Below are 21,710 nucleotides of genomic sequence, written 5' to 3'. Positions count from 1 at the left end.
TTGAGCCAGGAGGGACTGACATGCATATTACTGACACGTTCTGTCTGTGTACATCTAAGTGCGATACGTTCTGCTTTGTTCTGGACCAACTGCAATTGTCCTGTCTTTCTTTGCCTTACATGACCACACAGCTGGGCAGTAGTCCAGTCTAGTCGACACGGATGTCAAGAAGGCAGAGCAATGCCCAATCATGGACAAACCTTTCCCATTTTAGCAACCATTGAGTATGTTTTGACCATGAAAGCTTGCTATCTAGGGTTACACCCAGCAGGTTAGTCTCCTCAACTTGCTCAATAGCCACATTATTCAATAATAGATCTAAACGAGGTTCAGCGTTGAGCGAGTGATTTGTCCCAAAAATGATGCTTTTAGTTTTTGAGATATTTAGCACCAGCCTATTGCCAGTTACCCATTCTAAAACTGACTTGAGCTCTATGTTAAGCGTCTCAGTTATTTATTGTACGGTTGCAGCCGACATGCATACTGTTGAGTCGTCAGTGTACATAGACACATTTTTTGGTTAGTACATGATTCCATGTGTGTTATTTCACAGTTTTGATGTCTTCACTATTATTCTACAACGTAGAAAATAGTAAAAATAAAGAAAAACCCTTGAATGAGTATGTGTGTGCAAACTTTTGTCTGATAATGTGGTTCTACCATAGATGACAAATGGGGATAGATTTTCCTCTGAGAACATTGAAGGCAATAGCTATTTTGACAGTTAACTTCACTCGGAGTCTGGATTTTTAACACCAGTTTTGAGTAACATGTCATTGGGTTTACTGGAACTTTCAGCAATGGTGTGAATCTCAGTACTGAGATAATACTGTTTGATTATTGAGAGCTGTTTGGTCTGAGCAGTGCTGATCCAGCAGTTGGTGGCAGAGGTGGAGGATGGAGAGAACACTGAATTGACTGACCAAAGAGAGGTGAAGAATCTCTACCCTCTCCTGCTGCAGCGTGATGGAGTCAGGGATACATGGAATAAAGCAGGTGAGGAGAGACGAAACCTTCAATGAAGATACCAAGGATTGGACGTGAATGTTCTGATATCCCATGACTCTTTGCCATATGCAGACGAGTTAGTCAAAAGGACAGTTGGTTTTATTCTAAGCAGCTAGTCACCCATATAACGTGATGAGGTCTATATTTACTGGGTTTATTTTCTCAATTTTCCTTCAGGAGCTAAAGATTCTGTGCAGCAGGATAAATTTGTCAACATGGTAAGTGTGCTAGACATTTCTATTGACTGTGTGATACAAAAGAACCCTCTGGTGAACCTGTTCTATTCTATTACATTCTATATGGATCAATGTGTAATAAAATATATTCTGTCTGTTTTTTTAGGTTGATGATCTGAAGGTGGTGGTGTTGAAGCTCGCTGCAGCCGACAAGCTTCGCTCTCAGGGCTTCCTTCGTTCTGAGCAGAACTTGCCGAAAACTAACAAGAGAGGTGAGTAAAATCAACGTTATCCTGGACCGACTCTGTCGCAACACCTTTCCTTATGTGTTCCTTATGATCATAGTAAGAGCAGGTTTGCTGAGGACAGTTGAAAGCACAGTATTGCGTCAACAACTTAAGAAAATACCATATATATGCTGGCATATTTACAATGCAATAAAGTGTTTGGTACGGATGTTTCACTAAGGACTGTCTCGTCGAAGGTGAGATGGAGTAACTACCCATTGGGCACACAGTGGGTGAAGCAATGTTGTTTATTGAACTAATGTGGAATAGATGTTGAATTAACGTCTGTGCCCGGTGGGTATAGCCTAGCAGGATACAAACAGTAGGAGATGTAACATGATAGGACTCATGAAGGCAGAATTGATGCACAGAATCTTGACATGTGTCTATCTTTGTCGCTTTCTTCCCTGGATAGCATGCTTCTGGAAATACTGTGTGACCAACTAGAAGCTGTGTGGTGAAGGAGGATAAGAGACATTTCGACGATGCCTGGACAACAAGCTGTGTCCCTTATTACATATTAAATGTACGTCCCCAACACAATGTTTATACTTATAACCCTAGACTAAATTATTTATGAAAATATATTTTTTAATCCGGTTGAAAAGGGCCTTGCGTTGAGACTGGCTGACAATAAAATTAAATATATCATGTGGATTGAATGGAACAAATTTGTTTTTGAGAGACCAACACTGTGTAAGATTTCATATCAATTTCTATACAAATACACAACGTATATGCCTCAAACCAATGCTTGGAAGCAGAATAAAGTCAACAACATTAAACACTAAAATTAGACTTCAACTATATTTTAGTTGACTAATTTAGAAATGCACAGTAAATACATATTTTGTGTAATCATACCACATAAATCACTGACTGCATATACTGTATATGGGATGCTTTGAAATGATCAGCACACACACACACACACACACACACACACACACACACACACACACACACACACACACACACACACACACACACACACACACACACACACACATGCAAACAAACACACATACAAACAAACATACGTACACACTCAAGGGTCAGACATTTTCTTTCACATCATAGTTTGAACAGGTGTACTGTATTATGGTAAAACATCTTTTCCTGATACCTAAACTTATTTACATGCTAATTGACTGCAGTCTTGTTGGTGAGAGCTTAATATTATGAGTGGTAATGGTAACTATCAACAATAGGTTTTGTATCACTAGTTTCAATTACACATAAACATAATTAGAATACACTCATATATTCTTATAGTATGGGTGTGCAGGTCATAAACAACAAGGTAAGAAATATATATTTACACTATGGACAAAGAAACTCACTAAATTAGATAAACAGTCAAATTGCACACTTGGCCTATTTAGTGTGGCATATAATGAAATTTGCCAGTATAATTACATGAAATAAATAGTCTGTACTTGTCTTCATACATAGACCTTAGTTACTGTAGCAGCCTACTATTACACACTCTGTAAAACATATGGCATAGTCATTCATCTTGTGCATACCCTAGTGCTAAATTAACATAATGCACATTAAGCAGGAGGGGGTCTCTTTGTGAACTTTGATTTCTAGAATGCCTATCTGCATCCTCACACAGGAATTTATAAATGCTGATTTTTAAACAGTTGACATGAGATATTTCAATAATGATTGCTGGCCCCTCCCAAAATTCCTTCATGTTTTGTGAATGGCTTACCATTTCCATGGTAACAGTAAAAGAGGAAATGTTGTGTAATAGTTGTGTAATGGTTGTGTAATTGTTGGCTAAAGATTGTTTATAGGTTTACAGCCTCTTATTGGCTACGTCCAGGTAAGCCTTCTCGATCTCGATGTTGGCAGGACAGGTCTGACTGAACTCCTCCCTCTCGTAGGCATTGTTCAGGTACCTCCATACACCAGTGAACTGGACCGGGATGTCAAAGTCACAGTACTTCTTGGCAGCAATCTATCAAATAAAACCAAACCAAATAAAACCAAACCAAAACAGTTGAATTGTGAGACACTATAAACATAATAGTCATATTACACTATTAAAGTAAAGGAGAATAGAGAATATGTGCAGAGAATGTTCCCAATGGTTCAAAATGGAGTTATACTTCTCATAGGATTTTTAAAAGTTGATTTTAAACTGAACCTTTATTTAACTAGGCAAGTCAGTTAAGAACTAATTCTAATTTACAATGACTGCCTACCAGGGAACAGTGAGTTAACTGCCTTGTTCAGATTTTTACACTGTCAGCTCAGAGATTCAATCTAGCAACCTTTCGCTTACTGGCCCAACGCTCTAACCACTAGGCTACCTGCCACCCCAAAATTATTAGAAAGTAAGGATGGGTCCTGTCATTGCATAGGTTGTGTAGTATAGTCATAAGACATGCCTAATACCAGAAAATAATCAAATTCATATTTCAAACTGTTTATGCCATATGCCTATTTGTTTCACCTTGATGACATGCAGCTTGGGCAGCAGGTTGCAGTCTGCCAGGGTGAGATGGTTGCCATCCAGGAACTTCCTCTTGGAGACAAGGATGTTTTCTCTGGAGTTTTGGTTAATCTCTTCAGGGATGGGGGAGGTCAGGTAGAGATCCAGACGCTTGAACTCCCGCAGCAGCGCCTTCTCATGGACTATGGATTTAGAGAGACACAGGCATGTATGTCAGACAGGTCTGGAGCTTTGGAGATATTCCTTATGGATATTTAAAAAAACACTTTCAGTTGAGATTCTCCATTGAGTATGCTATACAGACCAGGAGTAGGCTTGGGCTGGGCCCTAAAATTCACATCAAACCAGCATTTCATTAAGGCATACGCCATTGCCAGTGTGCTTTAATAACTGAATCATGGGCATTGTCGGAATTCCATCAGTATATTTAATTGTCATATTTTCCATTGCCTCATAAGACATTGTCTAATTTAAAACATGAATGTGGACTGACTGAAACTTTACTTACAAGTACTGTTGGCTGGTCTATTCTTAATGAAAGCGGAAAACTTGGCGAAAATGTCAGCTCCCACGTCAAAGGACTCTTTGCTGAGTGGGCTAAGGTGTGGATACCTGAAGGGAGTGGGACCAGAGGAGTATGAGTTTGTTTGAAGAAGGTTAGTGCCATTCACTTTTTCTTTAATATAATAATACTTTACCTGGGAGGGGCCAATGTCTGTTCCAGAAACTCCTCGATCTTGATAAAGTCCGTCTTGAGGGTGCCGTTGTACAGCAGGAATGGAGGGTTGGTCCCAGGTGCCAGATCCTTCAGCTCTGCTGGTTTTCTAGAGTGTACCAGGGCAGGGTTGGGTGGAGAGGTTGGCAACGGGCAGGAAAAAAGAAAGGGAGTAGACATGGTCAAATATGGGATCATTCCAGCTTTTATTTCAACAGATACCATGCTTAATCATTCATTGACACAGTCACAACGAACACAAAGGTTATCAAGCCATGATTCCAGCAATCTATGATTCAGTAAGTAAAACACACTGGCATGGGAGTGGCTCCTCAATCACTCAATTATCAGCATCCTTTCAACGTTTCCTGATCCTATTTGCTCACCGGTAATGGGCCTGAGAAATTTACACAAGAAAGGGGATAGATTAAGAAAAGGTGTTTGTTCAATTCTACACAGAGCTCTTTCTCCTTTATGCAAATGTTTTAGTTTTTCAAGCCCCACCCTCTATCACCTCTCTGTATCACACCCCATTAAACAGTTTGGTTTCTGAAAAACATCCTTGTTCTTGCTGAACTCTTTATAGAGCCCTGGGTGAGCGACCTTTAAACAGATGAACAGGAATTGGAAGGGCGGGAAGCCAGGGAGGCGGGGGCTTACTTCCTCATGTCGACGGTTGTCACGGTGAACTTGACTCCTTTTAGCCACAGGACCATGAAGAGCCTCTGGCAGAAGGGGCAGTTGCCCATGTTCTCTCCATCGTGGCCAGCCTGAAAGACAAGCAACATTATTTTTTTAGTTTAGGTTTAGTTATAGCCTGTTGCCAAATCTGTTTGTGCTGTCTTGCCAACTCCTAGGGTCATTGTCACACCAAACAATGACCATAGTAGTTGGCAAAACAATATTAACACATCTGGGACCAGGCTAGTTTAGTGGTAGTTTATTTCACAGACAGAAATACACGATAACTCCTTAAACACCAAAGACTCATGGTCACACATAAGATAGGGAGCCCTATTCAAATTCCAATGGTTGATGTTGACATTGTCCATGTTATCTATTACAGTAAGTCCTGATCTCCTGCCCTATCATGCAATTCATATTCATCTCATGATCAAAGACACAAATACACACACTTGTAGTGTTGAGACTGGCTGGGTTATTTTAGGAACTGCTACTTGAGAGGAAAAGCAGGCATTGAGTTGGAGAGGAAGCTAACAGAAATTGACATGGGCTCTCCTCAGTACCCACCTATTGCACAGAGTCTGATTACTGACCCACCAATGCTACTCTACCTCTGGTATGGATAAACAAATGGGATGGTTCTCTGCGTGTGTGTGTGTGTATGTGTGTATGTGTGTGCTTCAAATATGTACCATTATGTACTGTACGCATATGACTTTACAAAGATACCGTCCATATCTACTTATTTGCAATCTTATTTCAGTTTTCAGAATGTGCATGTGTGTTAGAGCTTGTGTGTGTGTGCCGCACGCCTGCTCTTCTAGGTGGTGATAAGGTGGCCTCCAGTGTCTGGTGTCATTACACAGTGATAAAGGCCACCCTCACTCTCACCGACACACCCTCACACACTCTCTCTCTCTCTCTCTCTCTCTCTCTCTCTCTCTCTCTCTCTCTCTCACACGCACGCACACACGCACACACACACGCACACACACACACACACACACACACACACACACACACACACACACACACACACACACACACACACACACACACACACACACACACACACACACACACACACACACACACACACACACACACACACACACACACACACACACACACACACAGGGTGGCAGGGTAGCCAAGTAGTTAGAGTGTTGGACTAGTAACCGGAAGGTTGCAAGTTCAAATCACCGAGCTGACAAGGTACAAATCTGTCGTTCTACCCCTGAACAGGCAGTTAACCTACTGTTCCTAGGCCGTCATTGAAAATAAAAAATTGTTCTTAACTGACTTGCCTAGTTAAATAAAGGTAACTAGGCAAGTAAAAAAACACACACACACACACACTCTCAGAGTGCTATTAAGTGAACATGAAATCTTGCTCAGATGCCAGTGTTTACCTAACACAACACTACAAGCATTGAGCCATTTTGTGAAATAGAGGCTATGGCTGAAGTGACTGAAGCTTTGCATTACATCTTGTACATTTCATTAGCTTTAACATGAAACAATATTGCGGTATGTTTTTCTGTATTACAATCATCACACGATTTACATCTTTTCACATATTGTTGAAATTATATGCATAGACTATGTTAGAATTAATACAAATTATTATTTTCTTATTCTAAACTAAAGGATGAACAAAATACTGACCTTTATGAAGAGTTCAATAGTCGGGTCTTTGTCGGAGTTCTGTCGTTGCGCCATTCTTTTCAAAAGCTGTGCTGTGTTGTGCAAAGTTCAGAAATGCTTCTCCAACAAGTGTCAGGTCTCAGCAAAACAAACCTGTTAACTTTGAAGACTCCAAGTCCACGGATGTAAAACGTCACTCTTCCCTTGAGTCTTCTATATATCTCTGTGCTCCAGTGAGCTGGTTTATATATGGATCTTAGGAGGCAGTGTAAGACCCTTGTAGCTGGGACGTTTTGTTTGTGGGCTCCTTGAGGCTATCACTCTGAACACATTTTAAACGTAGGAGGAGGGGGAGGGCCCTGAGGATGGGTGTGGTCCTCTCTCATATAAACACAGTGCCAAGCTCTCTCTGTGAGGAGAGCCTAAAATAGGTCCTAGTACTTGTCAGTTAATAATGGTTAATCAAACAATGTAGAAATATAGTTTCACCATGTGACATAAAACCATCATATCCCCCTATAAAGCCAACCGTAGCAACATATTGAATATAGTGTTTTCATGATCTGTCACACTAATAACAGTGTACACTTTGAAGTTTTTGTCTCTCCCTATACAAAGCATGTACTGTGTTGGAATACACTGGGAACCAGTAACACCTCATTTGGAAATGTTTTGATACCTGCTACTGTAAGTCAACAAAGTCTGAATGTGTTGTGCTCATTAGTTAACTCTCACTGCGGATATCTTGTGACGAGATGCATGAGACACAAATAAACATGACATATTATTTATGCTGTGTTAGGATTTCTGACCAATTAAAAAAGAAATTGCCCAAAATGTCCCATAACCTTTACACGGTTAGTTGCCTAAATATAAAACTAACATCTACCAACATCAACACAGCTGTATTCCCTCCCTGGAAAAAATGTGTGATAAAGCATTTATTGAATTACATTTAGAATATGTCAGGAATGCATGATACCTGGCCAGGCAGTAGATACTGGCCAGCATGATTTTAGTGAAACCACATGGGTGTTTGTGGGAAATGTTGGTGCTTGGTGAGTCACAGGGGAGGGGAAGGTCAGGGTCATCAAGTCATGATAGAAGAACCACCAGCCTACGTCCCCTGGGTGAGGGCATGGAGCAGATGAGTGGCAGGAACTGTAAGGAAACGGAAAGGGTTTAACCTCTTGAAGCTAGGGGGCACTATTTTTATGTTTGGAAAAATAACATTCCCAAAGTAAACGGGCTATTTCTCAGGACCAGATGCTAGAATATGCATATAATTGACAGATTGGGATATAAAACACTCTAAAGTTTCCAAAACTGTCAAAATATTGCCTGTATAACAGAACTGACATTGCAGGCGAAACCTGAGGAAAATCAAACCAGGAAGTGGCTTCTATTTTGAAAGCTCCATGTTCCATAGACTGCCTTCGCTCCATTTAAAGGGATATCAACCAGATTCCTTTTCCTATCGCTTCCTCAAGGTGTCGACAGTCTTTAGACAGTTTCAGGCTTTTATTTTGAAAAATTAGCGAGAAAGATAACGAGTTTTGCTCGCGCAGCAGAGTTTGGGCAGCCATTGCCTCTCCCTCTCCTACTGATAAAGACAGTTGCGGTTGATATATTATCGATTATATATTTTAAAAACAACCTGAGGATTGATTATAAAAAACGTTTAACATGTTTCTGTGGACATTACGGATATTATTTGGAATTTGTCTGCGTTTTCGTGACCGCTATTTCCTGTGGACTTCTGAACATAACACGCCAAACAAACAGAGGTATTTTGGACATATAAATAATCTTTATGGAACAAAAGGAACATTTATTGTGTAACTGGGATCTCGTGAGTGAAAACATCCGAAGACCATCAAAGGTAAATTATTAATTTGATTGCTTTTCTGATTTTCGTGACCAAGCTACTTGATGCTAAGTGTACATAATATTTTGTCGAGCGATCGATAAACTTACACAAACGCTTGGATTACTTTCGCTGTAAAGCATATTTTCAAAATCTGAGACGACAGGTGGATTAACAAAATGCTAAGCTGTGTTTTGCAATATTGCACTTGTGATTTCATGAATATAAATATTTTTAGTAATATTATTTGAATGTGGCGCTATGCAATTCAGTGGTTGTTTTTTATTTTATTATTATTATTATTTTTTACCCCTTTTTCTCCCCAACACCATGCACCTGGCAACCTTGGTTAGCACGCACTGCGCCCGGCCCGCCACAGGAGGCGCTGGTGCGCGATGAGACAAGGATATCCCTAACCCAGACGACGCTAGGCCAATTGTGCGTCGCCCCACGGACCTCCCGGTCGCAGCCGGTTACGACAGAGCCTGGGCGCAAACCCAGAATCTCTGGTGGCACAGCTAGCACTGCGATGCAGTGCCTTAAACCAATCTGCCACCCGGAAGGCGATATTCAGTTTCTTGGCAATTTCTCACATGGAATAGCCTTCATTTCTCAGAACAAGAATAGACGGATGAGTTTCAGAAGAAAGGTTTTTGTTTCTGGCCATTTTGAGCCTGTAATTGAACCCACAAATGCTGATTCTCCAGATACTCAACTAGTCTAAAGAAGGCCAGTTTTATTGCTTCTTTAATCAGTACAAGAGTTTCCAGCTGTGCTAACATAATTGCAAAAGGGTTTTCTAATGATCAATTAGCCTTTTAAAAATTATAAACTTGGATTAGCTAACACAACGTGCCATTGGAACACAGGAGTGATTGTTGCTGATAATGGACCTCGGTCCCTGCTTTGATGCACCTGTACTGACCTCGCCTTCTGGATGATAGCGGGGTGAACAGGCAGTGGCTCGGGTGGGTGTTGTCCTTGATGATCTTTGTGGCCTTCCTGTAACATCGGGTGGTGTAGGTGTCCTGAAGGGCAGGTAGTTTGCCCCCGGTGATACGTTGTGCAGACCTCACTACCCTCTGGAGAGCCTTACAGTTGTGGGCGGAGCAGTTGCGGTACCAGGCGGTGATACAGCCCGCCAGGATGCCCTCGGTTGTGCATCTGTAGAAGTTTGTGAGTGCTTTTTGTGACAAGCCAAATTTTTTCAGCCTCCTGAGGTTGAAGAGGCACTGCTGCGCCTTCTTCACGATGCTGTCTGTGTGAGTGGACCAATTCAGTTTGTCTGTGATGTGTATGCCGAGGAACTTAAAACTTACTACCCTCTCCACTACTGTTCCATCGATGTGGATAGGGGGGTGTTCCCTCTGCTGTTTGGCAGCAGCAGAAGTCCACAATCATCTACTTAGTTTTGTTGACGTTGAGTGTGAGGTTATTGTCCTGACACCACACTCTGAGGGCCCTCACCTCCTCCCTGTAGGCCGTCTCGTCGTTGTTGGTAATCAAGCCTAACACTGTTGTGTCGTCCGCAAACTTGATGATTGAGTTGGAGGCGTGCGTTGCCGCGCAGTCGTGGGTGAACAGGGAGTACAGGAGAGGGCTCAGAATGCACGCTTCTATCTCAAGGCCATCAGACTGTTAAACAGCCACCACTAACATTGAGTTGCTGCTGCCAACATACTGACTCAACTCCAGCCACTTTAATGATGGAAAAATGGACGTAAAAAATGTATCACTAGCCACTTTAAACAATGGCACTTAATATAATGTTTGCATACCCTACATTACTCATCTCATATGTATATACTGTACTCTACACCATCTACTGCATCTTGCCATCTTTATGTAATACATGTATCACTAGCCACTTTAAACCCTACATTATTCATCTCATATGTATACGTATATACTGTACTCTATCATCTACTGCATCCTTATGTAATACATGTATCACTAGCCACTTTAACTATGCCACTTTGCTTACATACTCATCTCATACCTGTGGTGTTAAAGGTTGTTGAAAAGTGTATAGCAGAACAACTGATTGCCCACCTCAACAACAGCCCCTTCACATTACACTCCATGCAGTTTGGCTTCAGAGCGAAACACTCCACAGAAACGGCCAACTGCTTTCTTCTGGAAAATGTGAAGTCCAAGATGGACAAAGGGGGTGCTGTTGGGGCTGTGTTTCTGGACCTAAGGAAGGGTTTTGATACTGTTAACCATGAGATTCTCATCACAAAATTGTCCAAGTTCAACTTTTCCCCTGATGCCTTGAGATGGATGAAATCATACCTTGAAGGCAGAACTCAGTGTGTCAGAGTGAGCAATAAGCTGTCGCCCACTCGTAGCTATGATGTGGGCGTGCCCCAAGGGTCAATACTGGGGCCCCTCCTGTTCAGCCTGTACATTAATGATCTGCCTTCTGTCTGTACTGGGTCTGAAGTTCAAATGTATGCAGATGATACAGTGATATATGTGCATGCAAAGAGCAAACAACAAGCTGCACAAGAACTCACTATTGTAATGGTCCAGGTTACATAGTGGCTCAGTGACTCGTGTTTGCATCTCAATGTGAAAAAAACTGTTTGCATGTTCTTCACAAAGAGGGCAACAGATGCTACTGAGCCAGATGTCTATGTGTCAGGGGAGAAGCTGCAGGTGGTATCCGATTTTAAGTACCTTGGCATCATACTTGATTCCAACCTCTCTTTTAAAAAGCATGTGAAAAAGGTAATTCAAATAACTAAATTCAACCTAGCTAATTTCCGATATATACGAAATTGTTTGACTACAGAGGTAGCAAAACTGTACTTCAACTCTATGATACTCCCCCACTTAACATACTGCTTGACTAGTTGGGCCCAAGCTTGCTGTACAACATTAAAACCTGTCTACAAACAGGCTCTCAAAGTGCTTGATAGGAAGCCCAATAGCCATCATCATTGTCACATCCTTAGAAAGCATGAGCTCTTGAGTTGGGAAAATCTTGTGCAATACACTGACGCATGTCTTGTATTCAAGATCCTTAATGGCCTGGCTCCCCCTCCACTCAATATTTTTGTTAAACAGAAAACCCAGACATATGGCAGCAGATCCACAAGGTCTGCCATGAGAGGTGACTGTATAGTTCCCCTAAGGAAAAGCACCTTTAGTAAATCTGCATTCTCTGTGAGAGCTTCCCATGTCTGGAATACACTGCCATCAGACACACATAACTGCACCACATATCACACTTTCACAAAAATGCTTGAAGACATGGCTAAAGGTCAATCAGATTTGTGAACATGGTCCCTAGCTGTGTGTTGCCGCTTTCCATGTTGTCTGTTGTCTGTAGCTTGTGAGGTGTGGAAACACTTTGTTGCTTTTATGAATTTTGTCTTGCTGCTTTTTGCTCTATGTTGCTCTGTCTGTATGCTACGTCTTGCTTGTCCTATGTTGCTCTGTCTGTATGCTATGTCTTGCTTGTCCTATGTTGCTATGTCTTGCTTGTTCTATGTTGCTATTGTCTATATTGTAATTGTTTTTAATAACCTGCCCAGGGACTGGGGTTGAAAATTAGCCGGCTGGCTAAAACCGGCACTTTTACTGAAACGTTGATTAATGTGCACTGTCCCTGTAAAAATAAAAATAACCTCAAACTCAAATAAATAAACTCAAACTCATATGTATATACTGTACTCGATACCATCTACTGTATCTTGCCTATGCTGCTCTGTACCATCACTCATTCATATATCTTTATGTACATATTCTTTATCCCCTTACACTGTGTATAAGAAATTTGTTTTGGAATTGTTAGTTAGATTACTTGTTGGTTATTACTGCATTGTCGGAACTGGAAGCACAAGCATTTCGCTACACTCGCATTAACATCTGCTAACCATGTGTATGTGACAAATAAAATTTGATTTGATTTGATTTGTACGCCTATGTAGATATTCCATGAAAAATCTGCCGTTTCCAGCTACAATAGTCATTTACAACATTAACAATGTCTAAACTGTATTTCTGATCTATGCGATGCTATTTTAATGAACAAAAAAATGTCCCTTTCTTTAAAAAACAAGGAAATGTTGAAGTGACCCGAAACTTTTAAACGGTAGTGTACCTTATTGTCAGGATTTGGCCAGGGTTGTTCCGGGATTTTGGTCACTAGATGCCCCCATTGTGCTTTTTGACCTTATGTTTTTTCCCTTGTTCCCCATTATTATTTGCACCTGTGCCTCGTTTTCCCCTGATTGTATTTAAACCCTTAGTTTCCCTCAGTTCTGTGCTCTGTGTTTGTATGTTAGCACCCAGCCCTAGTGTTCTGTGTATTCTTGTCGATTCCGGTGGATGCTCTTGTGGAATTCTGTTTTTGTTTTTGAGTATCTCTTGAGGCTTTTTTGTGCTATTCCTACGACCTTTTGGATTTGCCATTTTTGTATTGAAGGACTTCTCCTTTTTACTTTATTAAATACACCGTCTTAAGTACTGCTGTGTCTGCCTCATCTTCTGGGTTCTGCTGACTATTCGTGGCTCAGTTAGTTAAGTGACTGTTTCTCACTCCGGAGACCCAGGTTCGTAACCGGGTCCTGACACTTATACCATACCATCTGTTGGACCTTGCCTAAGCTGCTCGGCCATCACTCATCCATATATTTATACAGTATCTACATATTCTTATTCCATCCCTTTAGATTTGTGTGTATTAGGTAGTTGTTTTTGGAGGTATTGTTAGATTACTTGTGAGATATTACTGCAATGTAGGAACTGCTAACCGTGTATGTGACCAATTACATTGGTTTTGATTTGATTTAATTTGAGTGTCCCGAGTTTATATTTACTATGTTACATCTACATCTACATCTATGTCTATGACACCAGGCTGCTATTAACGCAGTCCAAAGTATTTGGTCCCTATTCATAGCATACAATCTACAACTTTGTTGGATGCAATTGCTGTTTGTTTTGTTTGTGTTTCAGATTATTTTGTGCCCAATAGAAATTCATGGTAAATAATGTATTGTGTCATTTTGGAGTCCCTTTTTTATTGTAGATAAGAATAGAATATGTTTCTAAACACTTGTTTAATTTGGATGCTACCATTATTACGGGTAATCCCGAATGAATGAGTGAGAAAGTTACAGACACACAAATATCATACCCCCCAAGACATTCTAACCTCTCACCATTACAATAACAGGGGAGGTTAGCCTTTTGAACGGTGTGATGTTTATGCCTCTGTAACGTTCTCAGTCATCGTTTTTTTAAAGTGCATTTAAAGTTTGATTTGATTTAGTCCTATTCTTTCACTTAGATTTCTGGTTGTGATGGAGATGTGAATCCAACATATCAATTATTCATTTGCTGACAAGCTGAAATTAAAGTTAGACTAAATCAGTGGCACAAAATATACATCTCCTTCCAACGTTGATATTTGGTTGCGTTGACATTCAAACACAATTCAACATCACTTTTGCAATATAGTAAATAGCCTATTAACTTGTCGACAAAGTAACAAAGGATCTCCAACTAAACCAAAAATAAACATTCAAATTATCCAAGCAGTAGATCTACTTTAAATGTTGATATTTGCTTGTGTTGTCAACCTAACACAATTAAATATGACTTTTTTAATACAGTAGATAGGCTAAAGTTAAGACCATCTTACAAACTAATGTAACAGTCTTTATTCAACCTGAAAATGAGTAACTCATCCATGACCACATTTTGAGGTTAATGTAACTATAAATGTTTTCTTATGCAATCATAGAAAGTTTGCATGTTCAAGATGGCATGTAAAGGTCGCAGGTCTGTGGGGATCTTCACAATATAAATATCTGTGCAGACTCTTGAACAGCATTGATCAATCGCGCTATGTACTGTTCATGTAATATCAAATACAATCCAGGTAATTTGGTTGTGCTATTAGATTCAGAACAGTAATAACACATTAACTTGTTGTATAAATACAAAATATCTGACATTGTATTCCCATTTGAACTATGTTGTGCTTATAAATGGTAGAAAGTGCTATGATAATACATTTACAGTAGGTGACAACTAAACCAAAAATCTTACATGGTTTTTCCATTGGAATTCGGTTGTTCTTTTGGAGGGTGAAAAGCATCGTGATAACACATTGGGATGTCAACAAACATCTGACTGTCTTTTGAAATGGGTGAATATCGATTGAAATCTCATCAACGTCTCAATCAGAAATGACCCACATTTCCACGTTTGAAGTAGCTGGAGTCGGATATCACGGCCCTCATCTCTTACACACGCTCTTCTCACCCCTCCCAGTACTCCCATTAAGTATTGATGTCCGGGATTCTACAGTCCACCCAGCTCCACAATACAATCAAAGGAAAAAGGGTTTCCGAAGAACCCTTTTCGGTTGTAGATAGCACCTTGTTTCTAAGTGTGTAGTAGACATAGTGGGAGTTCCCTAGAGGACTTAATCATCGTAGTGACACTCCTTGGGAGGTGTTCTGGATTTCAGTGGTATGTATGCAGGATCATGTTAAAAGAACTGAATCATAAAGTGGTGAGGGAAAGGGTGGAAATGTGGGATGAATAGGGTTTCGCAATAGGATCAGCAGTGATGTGTATCTACCCGAGCCCTTATGAATTCCATTTTAATTACTGGATCAGTCCATTACAGTAGGAATGTCCAAGAGTGTGACTCCTCTTGGTCTTGTTTGACCTCTCGAGACAAGGAGGGAGTTTGTGTTTGGGAGGGTTCCTAATAAAACACTGGAGTGCCATTCCTAAATGTGATGACCTACACCATAAACAACTAGCTATCTGCTCTTATCCAAGACAGTCAACTCTCACTGATAACACTGTGCCATTCCTCACTCCACTTGGTGCAATGGTGAACCTACATACTGAGTTTCCTAGTTATATTTATCAATGTTTGGTTGTTATGACAACTGCGCTGAGTGGTGCTGATAGCTCAGTTGAAACATGGTAGGTTTGGTTACCACGCTGGTCACATCTATTGAACATACAGGTGTGCATTTAAGTCGCTTTGAATAGACCTGTCTACTAAAAGACAATATTTATTAATGAGTTTTGCAGGAACACTACTGTTATTCAAAATATTACTTATTATTTACTTTCATCCCCTTTTACTTTTAGACAGCTGACATGCAACTTTTCTTTGGGTAATGTACTTTTCCTAGTTCATCTTTTTATTTCACCAGCAAAAGAAAAGGGGAAACAGCAGGTAAGTCACAAACATATGGAGCAATGAAATCAGTATTAACAAAAACATTGTGAGAATGACCTGTGAGATCTGAAGTGTTACTGAAAAATGCAGAGCTGGCTGGAAATGTGTTACTTGCCAGTGACCTCTCTCTTCCCTTTCCTCAGATCAAAGCAAAAGGAAAGGCCTATCTCAGGAAGATAGATCAGCCATATCTCAATAACAGTTTTCCTCAAATGTTTACACACTAGAACTGGCCCATGAGGCACACTGACACAAACCTGCAACTCATTTAGCAGAACCAGACACCAAATCTGGAGTACTACTGGCACATGTTTTGCCTTACCCTCAGATTGCAATTCTACAAAAAAACATTTGGCAAAACACAACACACAAACTCAAATTTCATGTGTGCAAATGAAAAGCAACACTGTTCAACAAGCTAAGCTCAATTACCAATTGATCACTTTCACTCTTCACATGTGCAAACACTAATTGCTTAAATGTTCACTTTTCAAATATCAGACCTTTGTTGTGGATAAAAAGGCCCCCGGTGAGTACTCCGGTGTTTGGAGAACAAAGCACAGTAAAGAATGTAGATTCCAATACATACTGTAAGGGGAATTAAAGTCAATGTTTCATGTATGAAATTGGGAGCTATACTATTTTGTAACATGTTTATCTTGTGTACTGTATGCTATTTTGTTTTTGTAGAACTGAAAGACGACCATCACGTGGTGGTAGAACACGCCTATTTACAAACAAACAGGAGGCTGCCATTGTGAAATCCAACAGATTATTGAAAACCCTGCGATCTGCCATAACATCAGAGTGATCTTATCAACCATAGCCCGATTCCTTAAGGAACCCCATTCCGTCAAATTGATCTAACATAAAGTACAGTACTACAAATACAGTAGCATATGCAAAATACTGTGTGTTTGCATTTTTACTGTATGTGTGCATACAGTATGCTGTTTGACATGTATTGATAAATGTGGACACCCTCCCTCAACAATAACGTACCTTACCTGCTGCTCCCCCCCACCCCAAAACATGATTCACTGTTGTAGTTGTTAATATGTATATTATAATGGTCACCTCAATGGTCATGCTGCTCCCCCTATGGTCACCCCCCCCCCCCACTCCCTCAATGGTCATGCTGCTCCCCCTATGGTCACCCCCCTTCACTCCCCCAATGGTCATGCTGCTCCCCCTATGGTCACCCCCTTCACTCCCCCAATGGTCATGCTGCTCCCCCTATGGTCACCCCCCTCACTCCCCCAATGGTCATGCTGCTCCCCCTATGGTCACCCCCTCACTCCCCCAATGGTCATGCTGCTCCCCCTATGGTCACCCCCCTCACTCCCCCAATGGTCACTTAGTCCTGCATGTTGGAGCTAGGAGCCTAAGATTTTCATTGTATCCTGCAATCACACCTGCAATCCTGTACATGTGACTATTAAACAGTCTGAATCAACCCTGTACATGTGACTATTAAACAGTCTGAATCAACCCTGTACATGTGACTATTAAACAGTCTGAATCAACCCTGTACATGTGACTATTAAACAGTCTGAATCAACCCTGTACATGTGACTATTAAACAGTCTGAATCAACCCTGTACATGTGACTATTAAACAGTCTGAATCAACCCTGTACATGTGACTATTAAACAGTCTGAATCAACCCTGTACATGTGACTATTAAACAGTCTGAATCAACCCTGTACATGTGACTATTAAACAGTCTGAAACAACCCTGTACATGTGACTATTAAACAGTGTCAATCAACCCTGTACATGTGACTATTAAACAGTCTGAATCAACCCTGTACATGTGACTATTAAACAGTGTCAATCAACCCTGTACATGTGACTATTAAACAGTCTGAAACAACCCTGTACATGTGACTATTAAACAGTCTGAAACAACCCCGTACATGTGACTATTAAACAGTGTCAATCAACCCTGTACATGTGACTATTAAACAGTCTGAATCAACCCCGTACATGTGACTATTAAATAGTCTGAATCAACCCCGTACATGTGACTATTAAATAGTCTGAATCAACCCTGTACATGTGACTATTAAACAGTCTGAATCAACCCTGTACATGTGACTATTAAACAGTGTCAATCAACCCTGTACATGTGACTATTAAACAGTCTGAATCAACCCTGTACATGTGACTATTAAACAGTCTGAATCAACCCTGTACATGTGACTATTAAACAGTCTGAAACAACCCTGTACATGTGACTATTAAACAGTCTGAATCAACCCTGTACATGTGACTATTAAACAGTGTCAATCAACCCTGTACATGTGACTATTAAATAGTCTGAATCAACCCCGTACATGTGACTATTAAACAGTCTGAATCAACCCTGTACATGTGACTATTAAACAGTCTGAATCAACCCCGTACATGTGACTATTAAACAGTCTGAAACAACCCTGTACATGTGACTATTAAACAGTCTGAATCAACCCTGTACATGTGACTATTAAACAGTGTCAATCAACCCTGTACATGTGACTATTAAACAGTCTGAATCAACCCTGTACATGTGACTATTAAACAGTGTCAATCAACCCTGTACATGTGACTATTAAACAGTCTGAAACAACCCTGTACATGTGACTATTAAACAGTCTGAAACAACCCCGTACATGTGACTATTAAACAGTGTCAATCAACCCTGTACATGTGACTATTAAACAGTCTGAATCAACCCCGTACATGTGACTATTAAATAGTCTGAATCAACCCCGTACATGTGACTAAATGGCAAATGGCACCCTGTTCACAATGGAATGCTTTACCTTTGACTAGGGCCAATAGGGCTTTAGCCAAGGTGATGCACTTTATAGGGAATTTAGGCCAGGACACTCTTGAAAAAGAGATTTCAAATCTCAATGAGCCCTTCCTGGTTAAATAAAGGTTCAATAAAAACAACATAAATAAATTAGAATAGTCTTTTTAATTCTGAAAATATTACAATTCTTGTTAAATTCTCCACATATCACTGAGAATGGTCATCACAACGATCTGTTTCAGCACACATATCACTGAAAATGGTCATCACAACGATCTGTTTCAGCACACATATCATTGAGTATGGTCATCAAGACGATCTGTTTCAGCACACATATTACTGAAAATGGCCATCAAGACGATCTGTTTCAACATGCATAACACTGAGAATGGTCATCACGATGATCTGTTTCCACACACATATCATTGAGTGTGGTCATCAAGATGATCTGTTTCAGCACACATATCATTGAGTGTGGTCATCACGACAATCTGTTTCAACACACATATCACTGAAAATGGCCATCACGACAATCTATTTCAACACACATATCACTGAGAATGGCCATCATGACGATCTGTTTCAACACACATATCACTGAGAATGGCCATTACGATGATCTGTTTCAACACACATATCACTGAAAATGGCCATCACGACGATCTGTTTCAACACACATATCATTGAGTGTGGTCATCAAGACGATCTGTTTCAACACGCATAACACTGAGAATGGTCATCACGATGATCTGTTTCAACACACATATCACTGAAAATGGCCATCACGACGATCTGTTTCAACACACATATCACTGAGAATGGCCATCACGATGATCTGTTTCAACACACATATCACTGAGAATGGCCATCACGTTGATCTGTTTCAACACACATATCACTGAAAATGGCCATCACGACGATCTGTTTCAACACACATATCATTGAGTGTGGTCATCAAGACGATCTGTTTCAACACGCATATCACTGAGAATGGTCATCACGATGATCTGTTTCAACACATATATCATTGAGTGTGGTCATCAAGATGATCTGTTTCAGCACACATATCATTGAGTGTGGTCATCACGACGATCTGTTTCAACACACATATCACTGAAAATGGCCATCACGACGATCTGTTTCAACACACATATCACTGAGGATGGCCATCACGATGATCTGTTTCAACACACATATCACTGAGAATGGCCATCACGACGATCTGTTTCAACACACATATCACTGAGAATGGCCATCACGATGATCTGTTTCAACACACATATCACTGAAAATGGCCATCACGACGATCTGTTTCAACACACATATCACTGAAAATGGCCATCACGATGATCTGTTTCAACACACATATCACTGAAAATGGCCATCACGATGATCTGTTTCAACACACATATCACTGAGAATGGCCATCACGACGATCTGTTTCAACACACATATCACTGAGAATGGCCATCACGATGATCTGTTTCAACACACATATCGCTGAGAATGGCCATCACGACAATCTGTTTCAACACGCATAACACTGAGAATGGCCATCACGACGATCTGTTTCAACACACATATCGCTGAGAATGGCCATCACGACAATCTGTTTTAGCCCACATATCACTGAGAATGGCCATCACGACGATCTGTTTCAACACACATATCATTGAGTGTGGTCATCAAGACGATCTGTTTCAACACGCATAACACTGAGAATGGTCATCACGATGATCTGTTTCAACACACATATCACTGAGTGTGGTCATCAAGATGATCTGTTTCAGCACACATATCACTGAGAATGGCCATCACGATGATCTGTTTCAACACACATATCACTGAGAATGGCCATCACGACGATCTGTTTCAACACACATATCGCTGAGAATGGCCATCACGACGATCTGTTTTAGCACACATATCACTGAGAATGGCCATCACGATGATCTGTTTCAAGCCACATATCATTGAGATTGGCCATCACGATGGTCTGTTTCAACACACATATCAAAGGGAATCTAGAATGATAGTAATAGTCATTTTTTGTTGTTAAATAAGAATGATATTGACATCCATTTGAGATAATAGCAGTGATTTATTTGTGTTGTCCTGGTTACATCTTTATCGACGAATGAAAGACACATCATCATGACAACAAACAGATGTTACATGATGATTTGTTTGGACAAGATAGACAGCCAGTCCACACGAGGGGTGACCACCACTGACCAGTGTTGCCTCTGTCTGGGGGCTTGCCATTGTCACTCTACTGCTACATTATATTTGATCCTTACAGGGATCAACATCTGTGTACGGGTGTGAGCTATGAGCTGCCCTAAGAATAGCTTATTGTGAGGGAGAGCCTGGTACTGCCCTACTCGGGCTCTGTGGAGCTGCCTGTCACTGGGGAACACAAAACAGACCCAGCCAGGAAGAGTCATAGAGGGGTCAGGAAGAAGAAATGACTAGAATGACTAGAAATTATATTCTGTCTAGTCATTCTATTTCTATGGCCCAGGATATCGTGACAATGGGATGAGGGCAGACTGAACCATAGAATAAGAATGACTAGAATGAATAATACCCATTTAAGTCAATGTTTTGTCCTTTCTAGGGGATTCTATTTCTATGGATCCAACTCTATTATGAACTTTGTTCTCCTATGTGTTTTTCTAGGTCTATGTATCATACTACAACACTGCTCAGGAGAGATACTCCCAGTGTTTGGGACACAACCCTCTTGTAACTATGGCTGGGTGACCATGAGGACAATGACACAGGACACACATTGTGTAATGTGTCAAACTGTTTGTTTGCTCTTGCAGAGTAAG

The 21,710-nt window shown here is 40.6% G+C and overlaps 1 protein-coding gene across 1 annotated transcript; it reads right to left on the bottom strand.

The window, feature by feature from the left end:
- Positions 1 to 1,705: 1,705 nt before the first annotated feature.
- On the bottom strand, positions 1,706 to 7,301 carry LOC135526530 (chloride intracellular channel protein 2-like). The gene is made up of 6 exons (XM_064954994.1): positions 7,006 to 7,301; positions 5,314 to 5,423; positions 4,637 to 4,762; positions 4,447 to 4,550; positions 3,939 to 4,120; positions 1,706 to 3,440 (listed from the first exon to the last, which is right to left on the bottom strand). Exons 1-6 carry the CDS (start codon positions 7,057 to 7,059, stop codon positions 3,279 to 3,281), a joined length of 738 nt encoding a protein of 245 aa, XP_064811066.1. The 5' UTR covers positions 7,060 to 7,301; the 3' UTR covers positions 1,706 to 3,278.
- Positions 7,302 to 21,710: the final 14,409 nt, after the last annotated feature.

This window comes from Oncorhynchus masou, chromosome 32 (genome assembly GCF_036934945.1).
Source record: "Oncorhynchus masou masou isolate Uvic2021 chromosome 32, UVic_Omas_1.1, whole genome shotgun sequence".
NCBI lineage: Eukaryota > Metazoa > Chordata > Actinopteri > Salmoniformes > Salmonidae > Oncorhynchus > Oncorhynchus masou.
Note: the sequence above shows the minus strand (reverse complement) of the source record. Positions and strands in the feature narration are given on the sequence as shown.